General features: G+C 39.4%; 1 protein-coding gene across 1 annotated transcript in view; it reads left to right on the top strand.

The window, feature by feature from the left end:
- The window catches only part of TBC1D9 (TBC1 domain family member 9), a 153,689-nt gene extending 129,003 nt beyond the window's left edge, over positions 1–24,686 (top strand). Inside the window, exons 14-21 of the mRNA XM_069105417.1 lie at positions 6,162–6,260; positions 7,233–7,301; positions 9,809–10,049; positions 12,694–12,759; positions 14,975–15,061; positions 16,605–16,679; positions 16,815–16,918; positions 22,491–24,686. Coding sequence (XP_068961518.1) covers positions 6,162–6,260; positions 7,233–7,301; positions 9,809–10,049; positions 12,694–12,759; positions 14,975–15,061; positions 16,605–16,679; positions 16,815–16,918; positions 22,491–23,222 — 1,473 coding nt within the window. The 3' untranslated portion in view covers positions 23,223–24,686. The remainder of the gene's footprint in view (positions 1–6,161; positions 6,261–7,232; positions 7,302–9,808; positions 10,050–12,693; positions 12,760–14,974; positions 15,062–16,604; positions 16,680–16,814; positions 16,919–22,490) is intronic.
- The last annotated feature ends 592 nt before the right edge of the window (positions 24,687–25,278 follow it).

Here is a 25,278-nt window from a genome sequence, read left to right as displayed (position 1 = left end):
GGTTTTTTTAAGTGTTTTTTTTTTTACACTTCCTGGTGCCACAGAAATTCAATGACCGATTCACCCACTGTTCTCTTATAGTCACATTACCAGCATCTAAAAGATTTTTATTAGATCCTAATCACTAGACCCTAAAAGGAGTCTCTATTATATTAAAGTCTAGGCTGATCAATGAAGAAGAGGTGAAGACAAGGTTTGTTCTGTCTTCTGACCCTCGGGAGATTACGTGACTAGGATACATGAGATAGGAAAGAGAAGGAGAAAAACAGCTTTTGTCTGTGTTGAGGTCTTGTCAGTCACTCACCCAGAATCTTGTTGGACTTTTCTCAAAATGTGGATATTGCAGTGCGTACAGCACTTATTTAGGCTAGAAGGTGGGCCTGCATTCTGACCCAGGAATGACAAATTCTCTTCATAGAGTTATTCTTCAAACTCTAGAGAGATAAACCCATTCTTCTTGGTTAATAGCTACTAAGCCTAACCAAACAGAATGTTGAATGTGAAGAACAAGAGTTTGGCTCGATGAGACAGGAAGTTGGGGCCAGGTTTTGAAGGTTAAACAAGAGGTTATATTTTGCCCTGGAGTCCATGGGCAACCATTAGTATTGGTTAAGCGAGTGACGTGGTCAGATTGGAGTTTAAGGAAAATCACTTTTGTCAGCAATGGAAAAGATGCACTGGAGTGGGGAGAGACTTGAGGCAGGGACACCCATTAGGCTGTTGAAATAATCTAGACAATGGGGCAGCTAGGTGGCATAATGAATAAAGCACCGGCCCTGGAATCAGGAGGACCTGAGTTCAAATCCAGCCTCAGACACTTAAGACTTAAATAGCCATGTGACCTTGGGCAAGTCACTTGACCCCAATTGTCTTGCCTTCCCCCCTCCATAATATATATATGTGTATATATATATATATATTTTTTTTTAATTTTTTTAAAAAGAAATAATCTAGGCAAGAAGTGATGAGGATTTGATCTAGTGAGGGGAGCAGCTGTCCGAGTAGAAAAAAGGGTCAGATGCAAGTAATGTTTCAAGGTGACAGAAGAAACAGTAGGATTTGCAACAGACTAAACATTTGGGTTGAGAAAAAGTTGGCGATAATGCCAAAGTGAGCAGTAGAATGTGAAATCATGGGAGTACCTTTGACACTTTGAGAAAGGGAAGAGAGGGAAAGATTTGGGGACGAAGATGATGTGTCATTTTGGACATGGTGAGTTTGAAATATCTCTGGGATATCTAGTTTGAAATGTCTAATAGGCAATTGGTGAAGCAAGATTGAAACTCAGGACACAGATTGGGGATGGATGTATAGATATGATATCTGCATAGAAGTTATAGTTAAACCCCTGGGAGCTTACCAAGAGAGTGTGTATAAAGAGAGAGAAGATAGAGTGCCTGGGACAGCACTTTGTAGAGCTCTCACAGTTGGGGTACCTGATGTAGAGAAGAGCTCATTAAGAAGAATACCTGGATAAAGGAGGGAAAACAGTACAGATGCATCTAGCACAAACTTTTGCCAAGCACAAATCATTTTCTACTAACAATGGAAAAATAACTGAGCTTTCCCACTAAACTCACATCCCTGCTGTGCAGCCCAGTACCTGTAAGACCTTGGACAAGTCAACTGAATCTCCCTGGTCCTCATTTTCCTCCCCTGTAAAATTAGGGAGGGGTTGGAGTAGGTACTCTACAGGAGGTCTGCCTTAGCTCTAGAGTTATGACCTTTTAATGCCCAGAGTCCAGGAATGAGGGGAGCCTAAGACCTCCCTCTCTCTGGCAGAAGTTACTGAGTAAGGAAAACTCTCAAATATTGTGTATAGAAACTGTTTCTCCCCCAAAGAGAAAAGGATTAAGTTTTCTAGCTCTTCCTCCTCTTCTCCTTTCTCTTCATTTTCTTTGCCCTGCTTGTAGCCTGAGGAGGACCCAGCTGAAATGGAGAAAGCATCCTCCTAAAGCTAATGCCCTCTGGTGGCCCAAAGTCCCCCACCTTGTGGTTTGTTGAGATATAAATTTTCCCTCCTTCTTCAGCTGTTCCATCCCTGACCGCCAAGGCAAGCAAAAGTTAAGATGTTTTAGACTAAGATGTGAATGAGCCTCAATTTTTTATGATGGAAGATTTAGACCTGGAAAGGGCCCTTAAAGGGCAAGTACTTCACTCCTACTTCCTCTTCCATTTTATAAAAGGAGAAACTGAGGCTTGGAGAGGAGGTTGCCTCCGGCAGCCTGGAATTGAAACCCAGATTTTCTGATTTCAAATTCTGTGCTATCTGCCCCCCCCCCCCAGTAGCCAGCTCTGAGAGAATCTACACTTTAAAGAATTGCTCTTTGACCCAGGGGAGCCTCTTAGTTATGGACGATGTCAGTGAGTTGGTCATACAGTAAAAACATGCAAATTCAACTGTCCACACCCCCTCAGCTATCTGTGCAAGTGCCACTGTCTTGGCCAGGTACCACAGGAACTCAGAGAGAGAACTTGGAGGCTGTCTCATGAAGTGTGTGCCTTTATGAAGATGGGCTGGTTGATTAAATTTGAGCTGTGGGACATTTTGATTTTTTTAGTAACAGCCAGAAGAACTAATTTCTTCTCTCTCCTCTGGTACCTTTTATGAGTTAGTCACTACGTAGTCTCAGAAATGAAAATTGCACAATGGAAAACTATTAAATTAGTAGGTGCTAATGGGAAGAAATAAAGTTTGCATGTTTATTAGGCAGCATCCAAGGGCTACTTGCTGTTAAGAAAATTTGCCTGTTAGATCACCAACTGGGGAAAAGTGAAGGTGAAAAGCATTGTATGAGTGTTGAGATGATAAAGACAAAGTACAGTACCATTGATTTCGATGGAGAAGGACCCTTAGCCCAACCCCTTCATTTTATAAAAGCTAACCCTAAAGCCCAGAGCAGTTCAATGATTCACCCAATCTCCTACAGTGAAAGTATTGGGATTTAAATCCAGGTGTTCAGACGTTTTGTTTTCATTGTTGTTCTTGGGTTGCTTCAGTCCTGACTGACTTTCTGTGACCCCATTTGGGGTTTTCTTGGCAGAGGGAATAAAGTGGTTTTCCATTTTTTCTCCAGCTCAGCTAATACATGAGGAAACTGAGGCAAATAGGGTTAAGTGACTTGCCCAGGGTCACACAGCTAGTAAGTGTCTGAGACCAGATTTAAACTCAGGAAAATGAATCTTCCTGTCTCCAGTCCCAGCACCATCTAGCTGCCCCATGCTCAGACACTAAATCCAATTAATTTTTCATTATACTTTATACTGCTTCTCAGTAAGAACAAGCAATTTAAGGAATAGGCCAATTTAGGAATGACTTTGATTTTGGCTTCTCCTAAAGATTTCTTACTTTAAAAAAAATTTTTATAACATTACATTATTCCCTTTCACTAAGAACTGAATTTCTGGATGTCCTGAGAGAAAGAGTTATCTCTGGCCATTTGCATCTGGTTTGTGAATCCTGGGAAATGCTGGCTCCCGGACACACTGAGCTAATTTGTTCACTCTATTTTTAGTATGTTAATACATCCAAGTTCCTCCAAAAGGAAAATTATGTCATTCCTCTTGATTTTTCCTTTAGAAGTTATCTTTGGGCGGCTAGGTGGTGCAGTGAATAGAGCACCGGCCCTGAAGTCAGGAGAACCTGAGTTCAAATCCGGCCTCAGACATTAACACAAAACTAACCATGTGACCTTGGGCAAGTCACTTAACCTCAATTGCCCTACCTTCCCCCTCCAAAAAGCAAAAAAAAAAAGTTATCTTCAAATTGAAAGACACAAGTTGAGAGTAACCAGTGTACCTATGGGAACTTCTAAGTGGAAGAAACATTGTATGCTCTTCATTTCTCCAGTCCAAAAATGGCCACCTCTTTCCTGCATTCTTATCACTACTATTGAATATGCATCCTTTATCATTACCACATATAGGCCTATTGAATCTGAAATAAACTCTTTTTTCATTGCATGGTTCTATTAACCTAGAAGAACCAGAATTTAATACCTAGAGGGACAAAGCTAAATTAAATGATGGGTTTTTTTAAATCCATGAGGCAAAAAAAATAGTAATAGTAGGATTAAAATGTGTTTCTTTCAAATTAAAATTATCTGCTTAGAATTGTTTATATTTAATGAGCATTTCCACAGATAAAAGAAATCATAGTAAATTATAATAAAATTATTCAAAGTTTTCTTTAAATCATTTAGAAATTCATAGTAAATTATAATAAAATTATTCAGTTTTCTTTAAATCATTTAGAAATTCATAGTAAATTATAATAAAATTATTCGTCTGTCAATGTTCCTGATCCTTCTAGTGTTAAATCTCCCCTAGCCCTCCCTTTTTTCCTTCTCTTCAGCTGACACAGAGAGAAGTCCACTCTGCTCCTGAATGTACCATAAAGGAGTTGCTTCTGGATGTGTGGCTGTAAATAAGATAGATCAGACATTTGGGTAGCATCTGCTTGATCTGATTCTGTGTAGTAGATGTGTTCAGGTAGAAAGTTAGGTAGAAAAAAGCTGCTTATATAACACTCTATATAACCTCCTCCATCAATAACTAATAAATCTTAGAAATTAACTTCCTCTGTATCAAGACAGCTACTCTTCTCTAAGAAATTTGTGATTTAATATACCTCTGTGTCGACAGCTTCTCTTCTGAAAGAATCTTGTTCTTCACCATATAGCCACATGATACCCTATTCAAAAGCAGCTCTTCTCTGTGAATTGCTGGTTTGAAGCATGTTATAGGGGTTTGTCAGTTGGGGCTTTTTTTAGGATATTTTAGAAATAAATGGACTATTTTTTGCTTTGAGAAAATAGAAGGCTTGTACAAGGCAAAACAAGCAAAGATTTTTTACATATTATTAAGAAGCATTTCATTTTCAATAGCACAGAAGGGCGTGGGTGAAAAATTTCAAGAGTCTTGCAAAAAGAAAGTCAGATTTAGTGCAGACTTTTTTGCCATTGGTTACAAGGAAGCCCTGTTTATTCCTTGGCAAGAAGCCATACTCAAATTGGAACTCTCACTGGTGTGGAAGCTGGAGCTTTGTCCCCTAAGGAAGGATTTGATGCTGCCAGGAGGGAGGAGAATTTTTAATCTCTTCACCTGGAGAGGAGGACGGAAGGGAGAAGCCTCCTGTAGTTTCCCTGATCCTACCTTCTGCAGAAGGCAATTTCCCACCTCAGCATGCCTTTCTTCTTTTCCTAAAACCAGGCACTAATGGTGCCTTCATACTGGCCTCCTCATTGTCAGACCTGGGATAATTGGCACATCAGAGTGTTTGATTCCATGTCTTGGTCCTTCTTTTTGTTTCCCTAAGATTTGAAGGCTGCCTGGGCATTCAACAAACATCACCTCGTGTTTAACAAGAATTGTGCTGGGCAGTGGGTGAGACCACACAGCCCTTCCCTTCATTGAAACTTTTTGTTGTTCAGTGGTTTCATGGAGCCTGGGGCTCCATCCATTGCACTACTTAGCTTAAACTATGGGAAATAATACCTTTAGCTTTTTTTCTACATATAATTACAAACTAGAAATTAATTTATGTCGACATTCCCACACCTCCCTTCCCTTCCCCTCCCCCCCACCACTATGAAAGCAGGGTCAAAAAAGTTCTACATAACTTCCAATAATTAAATAGCAACTTGAAAAGGAAGAACAAATCTTAGAATGATCGCCACATGTTGCTTCTGAAATCAACCAATCTCCAAGCTCAGTGGCACAGTGGATAGAGTACTTACCCTCTGTCTACCTCAGTGTCCTCAACTGTAAATGAGAATTAATAATAGACTCTCCCCCTCAGGGTTGTTGCAAGGATAAAATGAGTTAATATTTTAAAAATAATTTTATAAATCTTAAAGTGCTATGTAAATTCTAGCTATCATTTTTTATTTGCCAAACAATTCATTGGGCACTGGGGATACAGTAAACCAAAAAAAACAAAAAATACTCATTGCCTTCAAAGGTTACACTCTGGGGTGAGGAAAAGAGAACGATATATTCATAAATAAGTGTGCCCCGAGATAGATAGGGTCAGGATAGGTCTTCCTGGAATAAAGCTCTTCAGTTAAGCTTCAAGCTGCTGGAAGAACTGCTTCATTCATTTTTCTGGAGAAAGACAACTTCTAGACAAAATCTTTAGAAATGCTGGGTTTTCCTTTCAGAAATTTGGAACTATCCGAGCTGACTTGATTGAACAGATGAGATTTAAACAGAGGCTAAAGGTCATCCAGACTCTTGAAGATACCACTAAGCGTAATGTGGTAAGTCCTTTCAAAAACAATATCTCCTCCCCTCTATCTAAATTCCTTTCCCTGGACCCCGAATTCTCTCCTATCCTATACTTTGATGGGCATGGCATAGTAAAAATAATGCTGGATAGAGGTCAGAGGAACTGGGGTACAAATTTTGTCTCTATCACAGGACAATTAACCTCTCTGGACCTTCATCTGAAAAAAAAGGTATTCAGTCATATATGACTCTTTGTGACCTCATTTGGGGTTTCCTTGGCAAAGATACTGGAATGGTTCGCCATTTCTTTCTCCAGATCATTTTACAGATGAGGAAACTGAGGCAAACCAGGTTAATTTACTTGCCCAAGGTCACATAGCTAGTGAGTGTCTGAGGCTGGATTTGAACTTGGGTCTTCCTAATTCCAGGTCCAGCACTGTATTCACTGCACTACGTATGAGGGGTTTGTATTATATTGAGGATCCCCTTGAGCTGTCATTGTATGACCCCATGATCCATGGTCTCATTCAGTACAGGCACTGCCTCCATTCCCTTCTCATTCTGTGAAATTCTCATCCATGTCTTTTTGTAAGCTCAGAGCAAAGCATGTATCCCCATATACCCGAGGTCTTCCTCTGGCTCTTTTCATAGTTTGCAGATGCCAACCTATCACTTTGGATCTCCATATTTTATCCATCCCTGTCATTTCATGACCAGCCCACCTCCTCCTTTCTTAGTCATTCATGTTCTTGATAGAAAATCACATATGGCCTTTCCCATGCACAAGTCATCATTGTAATATTATTTAATAGCCTTAACATTCACACGTCCTTTGTATCACCTGCAGTACTAATTCTTCCTGACTTGCATCAGTATTTTCTTCACTGGGAAAATATCAGTGTTCCAAAGGTGGACTTTTGTAACAGCCAAGAGCTTAGTGTCATTCAGAGCACTTCCTGGTAAACCTTCTCTGCCTCTAACCTTTCTTCTTCCATTTTTCGAAGGTGCGGACAATAGTGACCGAAACATCATTTACAATCGATGAGCTGGAAGAACTTTATGCTCTTTTCAAAGTAAGCTATAAGTGAAATTCATGGGCATGCGAGGAAAAAAAACATTCAAATGAATTTGAATTTGTCAGGGTAATTTGCTAGCTGTAGCAGTGCCTTCTAAATATAAAAGAATCACAATAGCAATCATGGTAATTCATGTTTATCAAGGTAGCAATGATGCCTCAATAAAGCTTACCACACAAGACTAAGGCATCACTGAGAATGCAAAAGTGTAGTATTTATGACCCCCAAAAATGGCATCACCCTTCTAACTAGATGAATTTGGTATTCTCTGTTCTCTTTCATTGCACAAAATGCTCTTAATTGTAATTTAGGGCCAATAAAAGAAGGGAGCATTAACCTACGGAACTTAGAGCAGTCAAAATGAAATTTAAATTTGGAATGAAGTTATCAATGTATATTTCCTAAATAAAGCTCTTAATGGGAAATAAAATACAGTTTCGTAAATACATTAAGAATGTTGCATTAGAGAAGGAAATGCCTGCTTGATTAAATTTCTGTCCTGTGGATTTGGTAATTCATTCCTCACTAATCTTTCTCATTAACAAAAAGAATTAAGAAATATTAATAATAACAATTCAGTGGGGTATGGTTCCTCCTTTTTCTCCTTTCTACCATTTTAGATTGAAATTCAAGTTAGAACATGATTTCCATTAAGAAGTCTTTTAGGGTGGATAGGAATTTTCTTAACGCCTTATAATTCAATGGCCACTTCAATTTGCTGAGTTTACTGATTGGTTCCATTGGGTGTTAAAGAGTCATTCTGTCCCTGGAGAACAGATATTGATAAGCTGTGCCAGGCATCAGCAGATCAAAGGAGTTTAAAACAAAAGAAACCTCTTAGGTATTCTCTAGAGATGGTGAAAGGAGTGAATATGCCATGCCAGAATTCTGTCCAGCATGGTATTTTGAGAGGGACATTGGGTTTGATGACAAAAAAAACAAGATTTGAATGTCATATAGTATGAAAAGTAGGATGTGGGTTCAAATTCTTATATTACTGCTTTGTGACCTTAGGAAAGTCATTTCCCCTCAATTTCCTTAAGAGGTTGGATTAAATGGCCTTCCTTGCAAATCTAGACCTCTTCTCCTATATTGCTCCTAACGTGCAAATTCAGTTTACTCAAACATAAATTTTATTCCTATTTGCTTTGGAAATAAGAGGTGTTCATTTGGCAGGGGCAATTAATCAAATGTTAAGACTACAACCAAAAACACCTTTTTTTAAAACTTCTTTCCTGATTAAGAATAAAATGAAAGACTGAAAACTCGGACTCTTAAGTTTCTCCAGTATTCCTTGACAAGGATGAACTATTTGAACATGCTTTAAAAAAAAAAAAGGGCTTACTTAAAGGATTTCAAGCTAAAAGAGTGTGTAGAGATCATCTAATTAAAACTCCTTATTTAATAGACGAGTAAAGCAAGGCCTAAAAACATTAAATATTTTCCCCAAAGTCAATCTGGCCACAGACACTGTGTGACCCTGAACAATTCACCTAATCCTATTTGCCTCAGTTTCTTCATCTGTCAAATCATCTGGAGAAGGAAATACAACCCACTCTGGTATCTTTGCCAAGAAAACCCCAAATGCAATTGCAAAGGGTTAGATATAATTGAAACAACTGAATAATAAATATTTGTAATTGTAGATAAGCTACTTAGTGTGACAGGAGAGAAAAGTGGAAGGTTTTTTTTTTGGAGGGCAGTTGGGGTTAAGTAACTTGCCCAAGGTTACATGGCTAGTATTTTTGTGTGGGTGTTAAGTGTCTGAGGCTGGAATCGAACTCCGGTCCTCCTGACTCTGGGGCCAGCGCTTTACTCACTGCGCCACCTAGCCGCCCCAAGTGGAAGTTTTTTTTTATAAGATTAGATCTCTATTTCTTTTGGATATTCAGTGCCACTAAATTCTCCCAAAGACTGCATGCAGTTACATGAGATTTGAGGATTAAAAGTATCCAGTAATTTTTTTTTTAATTGTAGAGCACTGGACATGGATCTGAGGTCTTGATTCAAATTGTGCATGTGTGCGTGTGTGTGCGTGTGTGTGTGTGTGTGTGTGTGTGTGTGTGTGTGTGTTATGGACAAGTCATTTAACCACTCAACCTCAGTTTTGGCATCTTAAAAACAGGCATAAATAATAATAATTACACTATATACTCCATAGGATTGTTTATGAAGTTATTGTTTTGGGGGCATATCTTCAAGTTGACATTTTTCAAATAACATTTTACTCCCCCCACTCCCATTTTTCTTTTCTTTCCAACCTTAATTCTTCTAGGTCACTCAGATTAAATATGCACAGCCATGATGGCCTGGAGTGAAAGGGTAGACCCAGAATACAAAGTAGTGGAGATGGAGAGGAAATACTGAGCCCCCTCCACCCCCTTCCCCACCTCTCTGATTTGCAGTAAAATCACTTGTTTTACAAGATTGCCATACTGATGGAAATGGCAATGCAGTTATGATCAATGTATAATTCTGTTCTCTGCCACCTCACCTCCCACCAGGCAGAACATCTCACCAGCTGCTATTGGGGTGGAAATAGCAATGCCCTGGACCGCCATGACCCCAGCCTGCCTTACCTGGAACAATACCGTATTGATTTTGAGCAGTTCAAAGGGATGTTTGCCTTGCTCTTCCCCTGGGCCTGTGGGACTCACTCTGACGTGCTGGCTTCTCGCTTATTCCAGTTACTGGATGAAAATGGAGACTCTCTGATCAACTTCCGAGAATTTGTCTCTGGACTAAGTATGGACAAATTATGGCATGATTTTGGGTAACCTGAGTAGTAGTCAGCTCCATGGATACAAAACCCTTTATTACCTGGAAAGGGAAGCTTTAAAGAATAGAGAAGGTCTCCAAGCCCATTGCAGCATTTTAATCTATGTGTGTAAATAATGTATTCTATTGTTATGTGACCCACAAATCTATGTGCAAAATAACACATTACAGACAGAAGGAGTGTATACACCAGGACAGATAAAAAAGGTGGCCTAGATTAGAAAGAATAGTGTTGGAAAGGCTAAAACCCATCATGGTCAGAAGCTTATGAGAAATGCCAAAGAGAACAAAAGCCATCATAACCTGTTTTTAAGGAGAAAAATGATGGCAGGTTGCTTTCTTTGCTGGGCACAGATGACGAGATGCAGAACTACACACGTCCTATTTTGTTTCCCACTTTTCTACACAAGAGAACACTTTAGACAGAAAGGACTGAACAGTCATTTTTTAAACAATTGATACAAAGATGAGCGAGAGTGTAACAAAAGAGCACATTGTCCTTTTAAATGAGTTCAGGTCTCTGAGCATAGGTAGATTACATCCCAAGATACAGAAGGTGCTTACAGACAGCTATGGGCAGAATTCTTATCTACAGATAAGATCTTGAACACCTCTTCTAAAACAAGAAACACGTGAGAAGACTAGAGATGGGCAAATTCCCTCCTGATAGGCAGATAAAATGTGGAAATCATGGTGATTATGTCAGTTTATCTCTAGCATAAGTATATAAATGGATTATTAATTTGTGATCCCTTTAAAAAGAAAGCAGTGGTCACGAGAAACCAGCATGGGTTTACCAAGAAGGTCGCATCAAGCAAATACATTTTCCTTTTTTTAATAGTTACTGAATTCATAGACAAAGGAAAGTCAGAGACAAAATGTATTTTGATTTCATTAAGGCATTTAGCAAATCTCCCATGATGATAATGCTTGTGGATAAGATGGGAAAAGATAGATTTGTAAAGATGTCAATTTATAGCCAGTAGAACAAATAACCCAAAAAGTGTGGACAAATCATTGTCTGTTAGCCTGGAAGGAAATTTCTAATGTCACATGAAAGGATTTTGTCCTAGAAACTGTACTAGTGAATAGTTTTTGTTTTATCAACAACTTGAACGAAGACAAAAAAGACCTGTTTCTCATTTGTGAATCACTCAAGAAAACTGAGGGCAGTCAATCCAATACCTAATAGAATTAAGGTTCGATATGATCTAATAGGTTAGAATAATGGGCTTAAGCCAAAAAGGTATAATTTATGCTCTTTTTTTTCTTTTTTCAAATCAATTTTGCAAGGGCAGGACATGGAGACCTAGCTTGACAGTAGTTCATGTTAACTAAATCCCATGAATCTTTTTTTATCACATTCTGCCCTCACATGTGATTTTAAAATGTTAAAATTCTCTATCAACTAGATTCTAGAGTCAGACTGCCCTGTCTTATTAAGTGAATAGCATTTTGAAGAAGAATAATTTAGATTTGCCACTGAAATGGGAGAGGAACAAGCCCCTCTTTGTTACATGGACATTATTTTTGATCAAATTCAAATGAAAGTTTTTTGTTTTTAACAAATGATTAAATATATTTGAGATACATTTCCCAATAGAAAGTTGTGTTTAGGGGCGGCCACGTAGCACAGCGAGTAAGAGCACCGGCTCCAGTGTTGAGAAGACCTGGAGATTGAATCCCGGGCTCAGACACTTAGCACCCACCCAGAAACACCTGGCCAGGTAACCTTGAGCAAGTTACTTAACCCCAATTGCTTAGGGGCAGCCAGGTGGCTCAGCAAATAAGAGCACCGGCTCCAGTGTCAGGATGACCTGGATCAAATCCGGGCTCAGATACTCAGCACCACACCCAGAAGTAATAACTGGCCGTGTAACCTTGAGCAAGTTACTTAACCCCGATTGCTTAAAAAAAAAAAAAAGTTGTGTTTAAACATTCCCTAATCAGAATTATAATTTGTCAGCCATGTCCATGAAAGGTACCTTGAGTAGTGCAAAATAGTCCCTCACCATGAAGGAGAGACAGTTAGGCCTTAGGAACTGGGAAGACCTAAATTCAAATCCTGCCTTAGATACTTATTATCTGTGTGCCCCCAGGCAAGTCATCTCTGTTTGCCTTAGTTTCCTCATCTATTAAATGGGAATGATAGTAATAGTAGCCATCTCCTGGTGTTGTTGTAAGGATTAAATGAGATATTTGTAAATTGCTTAGTACCTTGCCTGTTACATAGTAGGCACTATATAAATGCTGGTTATTTTGATGATGGTGGTGGTGGTAGCAATGATGGTGATTTACTGGACAGGAGGGTTGTAGGGCAGCTTGATGGCACAGGATAAGAGTGTCAGGCCTAGAGTCAGTGTTTTGTGTTCAAATCCAGCCTCAGACATTTACTAGCTATGTGACCCTGGGCAAGTCACTTCACCCTGTTTGCCTCAATTTCCTCTTCTGTAAAATGAGCTGGAGAAGGAAATGGCAAACCACTCCAGGATCTTTACCAAGAAAACCCCAAAATGGGATCACAAAGAGTTGAAAATGACCAAACAACTGAGCAATAGCAAAGGAGGGCTCAATGACTTCCATGCCTCATGGTAACACTTGCTCATTTTAGGTGCGGCCTGTCATGGGGACCTCACAGAGAAACTTAAGCTACTCTACAAAATGCATGTTTTGCCAGGTAGGTGAACTGCCCAGATCTGTCCCAGAGCTCGGGGGAAGAGTCCTACAAAGGTAGGGATTGTGCAGGGACTCCAGAAAGACATGAGTCTAAAAGGAAACTTTAGATCAGACCCAGATGAGAGGAGAAAATCCGCTAAGAAGACCTTGTGCTGTGCTCTGTCTCTCTGGTCTTGAGGAACCTCCCATCTTCATTCTCTTCTTAGAGCTCAAAAAAAAAAATTCTTAGGCAAATAAAGACCCCACCCCCACCTAGGGGGGAACTTCAGGGAAGTGAGGTCTTTTTTTCCTCTTTTAAGAACCAATTTGAGCCTCATCCTCTAGCCCCAGATTTCTGATTTTATCTGTTTCTTAGAGCCAGGGTGAACAAATGAATGAACAGGTGTCGAATGAAAAAAAATGTCTATTAAATGAATGAGGATGGAGCCAGGACAGTTGTCATAGCTCTTTCCTCCTCCACCCTTCTTTGCCACCATTATCATTGTGACCATTATTTTTGTTTGCTTGTTTAACCTTCTTAATATGAAAATATATGCCACACAAAATACAAACTTGATTAGATTAACAAATGTAGAGGAATGTAAATTCAGCCACATGTTCTGCTATATCTGTATGTACCTTTGAATTTACACCTGGCAATGTGTATTTCAAATGTGAGTTATCATTTCAATGTGTATTATTCTTTAATTAACTCAGTGCCAAAGAAAAGAACAGAGAATATAATGAACCTTGTAGTTTTTTCTTGACATTGTTTAATCAGGATATTTAATCATGACATAAACAAGTGATGAGAATATCCTGTGTTAGATCAGATCCTGTCAGTCGTGAAGGAGGCAAAGTCTGTGTTTTTCTTTTGACCAGTTTCAGTGGCTCTTTCTCCCACAGGTGTCTAGTTAATGTTTTGGGGTGGGGTTTTTTTTTCTTAAATTTAAAAAATCCTCATTTGTACTATAGTGTCAGGAAGTTGATTTCTAAATCTTTCAAGGGAAAATTCATACTTTCATGGAGGATGAACAAGTAGAAGGCAGAAATTAGCATAAAATAATTGATAATGATAAACTTTCTGGCAGCAGTGGGGAAGTTGTATCTTGCAAAGTGACTTTCTTAGTATAACCATCACTGGGTGTCCTGAGGTATGGGTGTAGGGATACAAGGAGGGACACTTTTTTAATAGTTACTTCTTATAAATGCATATATTGCTAATGTTCCCCATGGCACATAGGTATTTCTTTTGTGATAAATCATGACATCCTGAGACTTGAGCCTGTTAAGTTGTTTAATGAGGATAGAAGACAAATCTTAAAGAGAGAGGCTTGGTGTGAGAGAAGGACAGCACAGACTGCCTTGGCTCCCATAGCAAGGCTCTCTCCCTCCTACAGAGTCTCAAGTGCTGCAAATGTGGTTTTTATTCTTCATTGAATATTTACACAGCTGTAGCAACAAACCAGTTTGCCTTTTTGACTGCTTGTCTGAGATTACATACTTTTTTTAGGAAATGTAATTAGCAAAACACATCCATCCATCTATCCCGGGGAGTTTCAGTACAACAGCCCTATGATTTCCTGCTGGCAATAATGCCAACAGCTGCCCATTTCATATTCCCCAAAGTCAAAAGTCCAGTTTCAGCATTCACTCAGCAATGAGGGAGACACACAGTCAAACTAAAGTGCCAGGATTCAGTGTCCTTTCTTTTTTTTAAGCTATCCACAGGATCACTTTTTGTCAATATAATCTCAGCCTCTGGACCAAGTCCAAGCAGATTCGGGCATGACTAGGGGGTTAATGGTAGCAATTGTCAGCCCCATTAGGGCCTTTCTGAAACATAATAACAACACTGCATTAGCCCAGAAGGGCAATTTTGGAGGGGAAAGCCATTGGACACAATATTGTAAATTATCATCACAACTCCTTGACATAGCAGTAATCAAAAGAGAACTTTGGCCCTCAGTTTTGTGCTTGCTACATTAAATCTCAACATATTGGGTTATTTTTCCTTTTCATTTGGTCTTCATGTGTTGATCTTAGGCACTAAACCCCAATGGGAGATCATACAAAGTTGAGTGGTTTCATGTCATAAGTACCAGGGTGTCCAGATGTCTCCATCTAAGTCACTTCTACTGGTTTTCCCAACTGAGTTCTTCACAGGTCTATTGAGATGAGATCCATCTTAAAAACCCATTCATATTTTTAATAACCACATTCTCTTCCCTCCCTAGAACCATCCCCTGATCAAGAAGAGCCAGATTCTGCTTTCGAAGCCACTCAGTACTTTTTTGAAGACATCACTCCTGAGTGCACACATGGTAGGTGTGTTTTTTTTTTTCTTAGTGGGGATATTTTCTGACCCTCTTTCAGGAATACAGAATCACAGGGAAGACAAAGAGTTTCTAGATCTATCAAAGCAACTAAATGCATTAGAGGCTGGCCTAGAGTTAGGAAGACCTGAGTTTACTAGCTATGTGACCTCAGTTTCCTCATCTGTAATAGTATGCCCATTTTACACATCCTTTGTGAGAGTGAAATAACTTACCCATGGTCATATGTTAGTATCATAGGATTGTTATAGATTTAAAGCTGAAGAGGACATTAATGATCATTTTGTCCTACCCCAGTGTTTTATAGTAAGTAAACTGAGGCACAAAAAGTAAATTCTAGGGCTGAGATTTCAATGTAGATCCTCTGACTCCAAATATAGCATCCTAACTTAAAATGTCATGATGGAATTTAATGTATAAGCAAACTCAGGTACCTGAATATTTTTTTTGAGGAGGTTGGGTATAACCCTAGGGAAAGGGGACTGTTACACCCCTGTAGCTGGCAAGGACTTTTATTTCTCATATCTTTTTCTTACAATGCCTATTTTCTTATGAAACTCTACAAAGCTATAGGTGAATCCTAGAAAGTCCCACTTTTGAAATAACATATTCTAAACCTAAAGGAATCCCAGTAATATATATATATATATATAAACATAGTGAAGAATAGAGAGTTCCTCATTAACAGCATTGGATCTGAAGTTGATAAACCTGAGTTTCCTTCTTGGCTATGCCATGGAATTTTCCCTTTGTGACCCAAGTCCCTAAATTCCCTTTCTGTCTTTGGGCTTTGGTTTCTTCATCTACAAAATAATGGGATTGGAATAGATGTTCTCTAAAGTCTTCTCCAACTCAAAAACATGACTCCATGTAATACTACTACGAAAATAATATTACAGTTTCTTATCCTTCCTTTTGTCCTTCTTTTGAATGTAGCAAACTCTGACACCTGATTTCTTTGAACAAGTGACTCCTAGAATCCATAGGCTCTGGAAGAAAACCAATATCATAGATACAGAGTGAAGATACGCTAGTTGTTTTCACAACTGTAAAAGGGACCTTTGAAAAAGTGCTGAAAAGAGCAAAATATAAGTAAAAGCAGAAAAACAATCCACAAAAGAACAATAAAAGAAATCTAAACTCTGAGACATTGTAATAACCAATCTCAGTCAAGGAAAATGGAAAATAGAACCTACTTTTCCTTTCGGTAGAGTGATGGAATACAGCAGGGCAGAATGATATATATACAGTTACATGCTGTCATTCAATTGGTGTTTTTACTTACCAGTTTTTCCTTGTTACAAGGAGGGGTCTAAGCTGTGTGTGAGTATAGCCCAGGCTTTGCAATGTTGGACAGCATCTTTTTCATTCTAGTTCTGCACTGGTTTAGACATACTTCACTTGAGAACTTGAAGACAAATTCTGCTGGTGCCCTACTATAAATGCCAGGCATTATGTCTTGCTTTGTTTTTTAAATGACATATCTTACCATTTACTAAAATCTCATATTGTCCTTCTGAATACTTTCTAGTGGTCGGCCTAGACAGCAGGACCAAGTCAAATGCTGACGATGGCTTTGTTACAGTGAGTCTCAAATCAGACAAAGGTACATGTTTCTCCATATTTGTATTTCATTATTAAATTTAATTTAAATTTTAATTAATTTTAGAATTTTACTTTTTTTTTTTTTTCTTGTTGATAACCCACCAATAATTCTTCTATCTTGACCTTTTCATTTTAGGGAAGAAGGTGAATTCCCAAGACAATCGTAACTACCTGAGACTGTGGACCCAAGAGAATAAAGCCAAGTCAAAGAATTCAAAGGATCTGCCCAAACTGAACCAGGTAACTACCTGACATTTCACTATCATTCATTTCCACCCTGGGTGTTTTTTTGTCTTAGACCATAATGTAAATCCATAACAGGGTAACTATAGCCCAAGGACCAAATCTGGCCCACCACTTGTTTATTTAAAAATGTAAAAACCATTCTTAGCTTATAAGCCATACAAGAACAGGTGGTGGTTCATATTTGACTTGCAGTTATAGTTTATAGACTCCTAACAGGAGAGAGAAGCATTTATTAAGCACCTATTATGTGACAAGCCCCATAAGTGTTTTACAAATATTATTTCATTTGATCCTTTCAATACAACCTTTAAGATAACCATGGTCCCCTTCCCATGGCCAAGTCAGGAGCCTGTGTTGGCACCCAAGATGGTGGTATGTCCTTTATCACAATCCATGCTGAGAAGCAATCCTAGACAAATAGTACATTTAAGAGGCAGTGATTTTCATTCATGTTTTTTGGAGGGGGGAAGGCAAGACAATTGGGGTTAAGTGACTTTCCAAAAGTCACATAGCTAGTAATTTGTCAAATGTCTGAGACTGGATTTGAACTCAGGTCCTCCTGACTCCAAGGCTGGTGCTCTATTCACAAGGCAGTGATTTTTAAAGAACAATGGAGGGGGTGGCTAGGTGGTGCAGTGAGTAAGAGTGACAGCCCTGGAGTCAGGAGGACCTGGGATCGGTTCCAGCTTCATATACTTAACACCCACACACAAAAAAAAACTGGCCGTGTAACCTTGAGCAAGTTACTTAACCCCAATTGCTTAAAAAAAAAAAATGGAGGATATGAGATATTTGGCATGTAAAAAACAGGCAAACAAAAGCAAAGGAAAAACAGTATAAAGGATATGATCTAAGAAATCTATTAGTGAAAAAGAAGATAAGTTAGACATAAGACAACATCAAGGGATACTTGTTGGATAACCAACATGATCAACCAATATCCATCTCTACAATGGTTCCAAGCAGAGATATCAAATGTGTGCCATCAATATGTGGTGCAGAAACCAATTTCTATTTGAGTTTGATACCACTGGTCTAGAGCATTCAAACAAACCTCTGAGCTTTTTGGGTAGATAACCCTGCTTAACCTCTGTTTGCCTCAGTTTCTTCATCTGTAAAATGGGGATAATAATAGCACCCTTACCTCCCTGGGTTCTTGGGAGAATTAAATGAGACAATATCAGTAAAGCACTTCACACAGTACCTGGCACAAAGTAGGCACTAGGCTAGCTCTTATTATTTATTATCATCACTATTGAACAAACACTAAGTGCCTACTACTTACCAGGGATATAAAAACAAAAAAATTATATAGTCCCTGATCCTAGGAACTTATATTATATTTAGGAGGAGGGGAACCAACTTTACAGAGAAATATAAATACAGAATATATACAAAGGAAGAATCAGAGTAATGTGTTTTGGAGTTAGGAATACCTTATTCTAAATCCTGCCTCTAACACAAGATATTTGACCTCTCAATGCCATAGGCAATTCTACTTGCAGAGTGTATGTCCACCTGCATTGGTAGAGGGAATTTCCTCACCTGGAAATTGCCTAAACAAAGGAATTCTCAGGTCCACTACCTATCCCTGTCTTTATAAACAGTAATTTCTGTGGTGATAATGGAAGGGCAGAGAAAATACTAGTAACTGGGGTAATCTGAATAGATCTTCTGAAGCAGATAGCACTTGAACTGAACTTTGAAGGAAGCTAAGGATTTTGAGAGGCAGTGGTGAGGTGAAATGTATTCCAGCCATCAGGAAGAACCTATGCAAAGACATGAAGATAGGAGATGGGGAATTGTAAGTTTCCCCTTATCTCGATCTTAAGAGACAGTTGGAAGTAGTGATATGATCAGAACTCTAAATTGGGAATATCACTTTGGCAGCTGCATGGAAAAGGGAAAGATTGGATACAGCAAGACTAGTTAGGAAGCTACTGCAATAGTCCAAGAGAGAGATGATGAATTAGGGTGCTGACCATAGAAGAAGAGGGAATAAGATGGATGCAAGAGATATTTTGGAAGTAGAATTGATAAGATATAGCAACTGATTGGATGTGAGGGGTGAGAGAAGGAATAGTCAGGGATGACATCAAGGTTGCTAAAGCAAGGTGTCTGGAAGGAGGATGACAGCCTACACAGAAAAACAAAGAAGTTAGGAAGATAAGTGAGTTTAAGGGAAAAGATAATGAATCCTAATTTGAAATGCCTCTGAGACATCCAGTAGGGATGTCCAATAGGCAGTGATATGGATATTTAGATGTGGGTGTTATCTGCATAGAGATGATAGTTGCACCCATGTGAGCTAATGAGTTTGCCAATGGACAAAACAGAGAAAGAGAAGAAAGAGTTCCCGGTCAGAGCTCTGGAAGATACTAGGGATTAGGAAATGAGACAAAAATATAGGAGAAACAATGAAAAAGCAGTGTTGCAAAAACTCAGGGAAACACACTGATGTTGATGGATGTTGATCATGTTACAATGTTTTTATAACCAAAAAGTGATCCAACAATGATGCAAGAAAAGTGATTAAACTTTTCATGGCCTTTGACATGGTATATGTGGTCAAAGATAGAAACAAAAGTCCATAGTAGATCAAAATATTCACAGCAGCATTCTTTGAGTGGGAAACATCTAGAAACAAAATGGCTGTCTACCAGTTGGGGAATAACTGATTAAACTCTAGTACTTGAATGTAATAGAGTGATGTTACTATAGGAAAAGGTAATTAAATGTGAGGAATTCAGTGAGAAAGTGAAAGCAGTGAATGTAGATGGCTTTTCCTATGAATTTGACCAATAAATGGAGAAGAGATATAGGATCATAACTTGAGGGGGCATAGATTAAAGTAAAGGGTCTTTTTAAGGTTGGGGAAATAATTTAAAGAGGGAATGATTAAAATGTCATGCTGCTAGAGGTGATAGGAGGGAACATGTAAAGAGAGTAGACATGGCAGAGAATGGTCTCTTCACCAGAACCTGGAGCAAAGGAGGACAGATGTTGCCAAGGGGTTGTGAGATATGTAATAGTGAACAAGAGGTAATTTGAGGTGAAGAGCCTCTAAGTATGAGGCTGTGTCCTCTGTTGAGAGCAAGGAGTTTGATATGGAAACCTCTAGAAGATTAAAAATTTCGGAACATCCTCTGTTCCAAACAGATGATAAATGAGAAATGCAATTGAGAGTCAGGGAAGAAGAAGGATTGCCTTGTGGTTATGAGGACCCAGTGTGGTTAGATATCATAAATTCTCAGTGGCAACACCTGGACTAGAGTTGGTTGGGATATACCTGGTAGCATGGTATGAGCTGGAATATAGATCCAGTTGTGAATAGCATCCATGGAGACCCCACCCACATCAGTGAAATCACAGATCCATTACTATTAAGGTCAACAAGAATGGAAGAAATTGTGAGGGAAACAAGATTGCAAGATAGATGCCTGTGTTTTGGGTGATGTAGGAGGAGAAACCATGTAACAACCATGTCACAAAAACCCAGGAAAGCACACTGATGCCACCAAAAAATGATCCAACCAAAAGTGGATAAAGAAAAATGACTAAACAGTCCATACCCTTTAACCCAGCAGTCATAGTCAATGAGTAAAGGACGTCAAAGACAGAAACAAAGGTCCATTGTATATTAAAGTATTCATAGCAGCATTCTTTGCATGGCCAAAGGCACTTTGGGGATGCTAGTTGTCCACATTCCACACAATTAACAAGCATTAATTTTTTTTCTCCCTCCCCCTCCATGAACAACCCCCCCAAAAAAGTGTGGAGGGGAGCCAAACAGCAAGTATGCATAGTAAAGCAAAGCAAAAATCCCGCATTTTCCATGTCCAAAAATGTATTTCTTATTCTGTTCATTGAATCTATCAGCTCTGTCAGGATGTGGGTAGCCTGAACCATCCTCCATCCTCTGGAATCATGGTTTATCACACTACTATGCATTTTAGTCAGAGTTCTCCCTCATTTTCAGTGGACAGGTGGCAGCTGCTCTCTTTCCTTTACAGTGAAAATCATGCCAAAAGGGTGGTTGTTGGGGTCAACATAGAGAAAAGATTTCCCATTATCTGGAAAGCAACATCTGACCTCTATCAACCTACAAAATGGAAGCAATGATCCAGGTTTTTGTACAAAGCCTCCCTATTACCAATATTCTCAATAGATTATTTTTAACTTTACTTAGGGACCTTCATAAATTGAATCTCGTGCTTAATGACAATAATGGCTAGCATTAAGGCTAAAAGCTTTAAGGTTTGCAAAACTCTTTACAATAATATTGCTTTTGATCCTCATCCTAGGAAGTAGGTGCTATAATTATTCCCAGTTTACAAATGAGGAAACTGAGGCAGACAGGGATTAGGTGATTCACTCATGCCATGGTCACAATAGCTAATGAGTATCTGAGGCTGGATATGAACTCAGGTCTTCCTGACTCCAGGTTCAATGCTCTAGTCACAGCTCCACCTAGGCTTTTCCCATGGGGCTCTCAAAGTCAACCTTTGGGCATAAACACAAATTGTTTCTTCTGAAGTGAATATTATGACTTGTTCATTTGTATTAGGCTCAGCCTTCCCCGTGAAGATTGGCTTCCCTCAGCATCAACATGTTGCTGGTTTTCTATGCATCAGATATGTACCTGACCTCCTCTGATCAAACATGAATTTAAAAATGTTTGAGAGAGATCTCCCTATCTTAGAACTGGAACAAAGACAAACAAAAAATTAGGTACCCAGTCAAGCAAGCTAATGAAACAGCATCACGTGTGACTTGTGTTCCATATTATCTAAGTCCGTCTAAACTGACAATCACTATTGGTTGAAATAGAGTGAATTTCACCTGCTGAGTATGACCACCATGAGTCCCCATTGTGTCCCCAAAAAGCCAGAGTTATAAATAAAAGGCCTTCTGTAGCACAGATGCCTGTACTGTATGAGTAGGAAATCCTAACCATTTCTGATGTAGCTTTCAGTAGATAGATGAATGACCAGGGGAGTAAGGGGTTTGAAAAACAGCATAGTCCAGTGAAAATGATGCTGAATTTGAAGTCATAGGGGCCCTGGCTTCAAATCTTGGCTCTTTTACTACCTGCCTGAGGGATACCCCTCTAGGCTTCAGTTTCCTCAAAAGGAAAAAAAAAAGTGGGTTAAATGAGATGACTTCCTTTCAGAAGTTTTTTTCAGCTCTACATCATAGGATAAGGGTTCTTAACATGGGGCTTATGGTCTCCCAAGGGGGCTATTGATAGATTTTAGGGGGTCCATGATAGAGGAAAATGCATCTTTAACTTTTCCTTCCATTATAAAATTTTGCTTTAAAAATATTATTCTGACAGCACCCATAGGTTTCAACAGACTGCTCCCAGTGAATCACAAAACAGCTTGAAGACTGTTTCTCCTATGGCTATGTCATATAACAAGAAGTTAAAAAGAAAGCTTTTGTGATTATGAGTGCCCTCCCAGGCACATCTTCTACGGAAGATTATTTTTAATGACTTTCTCTTGCCAGGTCAGACCGCGGTATGTACCTTCCCATGATAAAATGTCTCCTGTTTTGTCCCCAGGGACAGTTTATTGAACTGTGTAAGACAATGTACAACATGTTTAGCGAGGACCCAAATGAGCAGGAGCTCTACCACGCCACAGCCGCCGTGACAAGCCTGCTACTGGAGATTGGAGAAGTGGGCAAACTCTTTATCACCCAGCCAGCCAAAGAGAACGAGGGCGGAGGCAGTGCTCACCCCTGTGCCCAGGGCATCCAGAGCATGCTGTTCCCAAAGAAAGGACCCAGCCAGGCCTATTGTGTGGAGCCGGGGGAGCTACTCCCCACCAACTTGGCGATGGACAGTGAGGAGCCTTCAGAGGGCCCCTTGGGTGGGCAAATGGAGGACATTAAGCTGGAAGATTCTTCCCCCCGAGACAACGGGGCTGGGTCCTCCATGCTCATCTCTGATGACGACACAAAAGACGACAGCTCCATGTCATCTTACTCGGTGCTGAGCGCAGGCTCCCACGATGAGGACAAACTGCACTGTGAGGATATTGGGGACGACACCGTCCTTGTACGCAGTGGCCGAGGCACCACAGCCCTTCCTCGGAGCAACAGCCTAGACAGGGACTGGGCCATCACCTTTGAGCAGTTTTTGGCTTCCCTCTTAACTGAGCCTGCCCTGGTGAAATACTTTGACAAGCCAGTGTGCATGATGGCCAGAATCACCAACGCCAAGAACATCCGGCTGATGGGGAAGCCCATCACATCAGCCAGTGACTATGAAATCTCTGCCATGTCAGGGTGATGTTGAGGCCTTTATTGGGGAGGTGGGATAGGGTGGGGAGGGAAGGGTTTTTTAAGTTTTGTGTTGGAGTTCAGGGATTTTGTTTATTTGTTTTTAATTAAGTATTTATTAGTACCTTGCTTGAAGCCTGGTATTTTCATAATATAGTAGAATGAAAATGGTTGAAGAAATATTTAAGTATCTCCAGTTAGGTACAGGACTCGCTTCATTTTGGTGGGGGTAGGGGGAAAAACCACCAAAATGCAGTTTTCTTCTGTGAAATTCCAAAAAGATGAAATTGTTAGTAAAATGTATGTGTTATTCTTATTAACCTTACTACTGTTGAGCTGTAAACACAGTAAAATTAGTTCTCAGTTTTAAACTCTAAACCAAGTGGCAGATATTTGTGTATTTTTTTTAATTAAAATCTTACCTGTGAAGAAAAAAGGAAATGTCAATGAACAGAGTGATCATAAATGGAAAGTCACCGTCAGCTGGATTATCCCTCAGTCTCATATCACATCCCTGTGGGATGCCTTTTAAATAGAGTTTCCAACATCAGGTTTGTTTCCTAGAGCACCTCTTGTAAACATGCTACTCCCAAGCTCTGCTGGCTTCCCTTTCCCAAAGGAGTAAAGCAATGGGATGGGAAGGGAAGGATGAAACAAATCCTAGAATAACCAGTTCAAGCAAACCACCAGTCAGTTCAGTGGGAAAATGATCAATCTGGTTATTTGGTCATTTTTTTGTGGGGGGGAAACAAAGCAACTCACTGAAAGTGACAAAGATGAGACAGGGTTTGATTTGGGGGTTTGCTTGTTTTATGTTCTAGCCAAAAGAAAGAAGGGTATTGGGAGTTCTGAGAGCAGAGATTGCAGCTTCTATTGTTCATCGCTAAAAGGAAACAAAGACATAATCATTACCATTTAGGTAAGGTCTCTTCTGTAGATGTAAGGACTCATAACCAATCATGTATCGTATACATCCTTTGTTCCAGGTAAAGTCACTGGAAAGTAGATATAACATAACCTGAAACAAAATAGAAAACTTGCAAGATCTGTAACTGAATGTTTGTTTCTAAATAGAACGCGTCACTTTATCTAAAGACTAGTCGACTACATCAATTTCCCAAATGATTTGTGGGGGATGAAGCCTAGGCACACCTGCACTTTGCATCCTTGCTGCTGTTACTGTTTAATTTTTGACCCCATCATCAAGCTTTGTTTCCCCTCTTTTTTGTCCTGTTGAGTTTGGAAACATTCCCAGGGGCCCGTGTTCTGTTTGCTTGTTCAAAATACACTTTTTTGAGAGATGGCTTTTTTTTGTTTGTTTTTTAGTCCTCTACATCTTGTCCTTTTTATTTTGGCCAATGCTGCTCTTTTCTCTTATTTACAAGAATGGTTTTAAAGCTGTCAGAAGAAGTTGTGTTTAACCACAAATAGGATAAATGTGAAAAAAATAATAAAAGACATTCAGATACCTTCACCTCTGGCTTCTATGTTATGTGACTGAGTTCTTGCCTGGGAGAAAAAAATAACTTTGCATGTGGGGTTTTATTATGTTACCATTCCAAATATAATAAACAGGTAGGTAATTCTTTTACAGCTGATGTTTGTGTTGCACTTCGAAGTTTGCAAAGTGCATTCCATATACAGATTTTTAGGACATACTATATTATCACATTTGATTTTTGCAATAGCCAGGAAGCTCTACTGCTAGTATTATCCCCATTTTACAGATGAAGAAACTAAGTCTTAGAAAGATGAAATGACTTGCCCCAGGTCACACAACTAGTAAGTATCTGAGGCAAAATTACAATCCAGGTTTTTCTGCCTCTGAGCCAAACACATTCCACTGCACTAAATTTATCTCCCTGTTCATCCCCTCCCCACCCCACCCCCAATCTGTCATTGGTTTGCTTCTGTTTTTCCCCTCTCTTCTTTGGCAAACTCATCTACTTTCCATAGTTACTGCCTTCCCCTCTGTGGAGAGGATAACCAAATAAATCTAGAAAATCAGCCTTGTTCTTAGAGTTGCTCCGTATTTCCAGTTATCTGCTGAACATCCTTTCCTGAAT

Source organism: Petaurus breviceps, unplaced genomic scaffold (genome assembly GCF_028583685.1).
Source record: "Petaurus breviceps papuanus isolate PSGF00001 unplaced genomic scaffold, PetGlider_PUasm1.0 76, whole genome shotgun sequence".
Taxonomy (NCBI): domain Eukaryota; kingdom Metazoa; phylum Chordata; class Mammalia; order Diprotodontia; family Petauridae; genus Petaurus; species Petaurus breviceps.
This window is presented reverse-complemented; position numbering and strand designations above follow the sequence as displayed.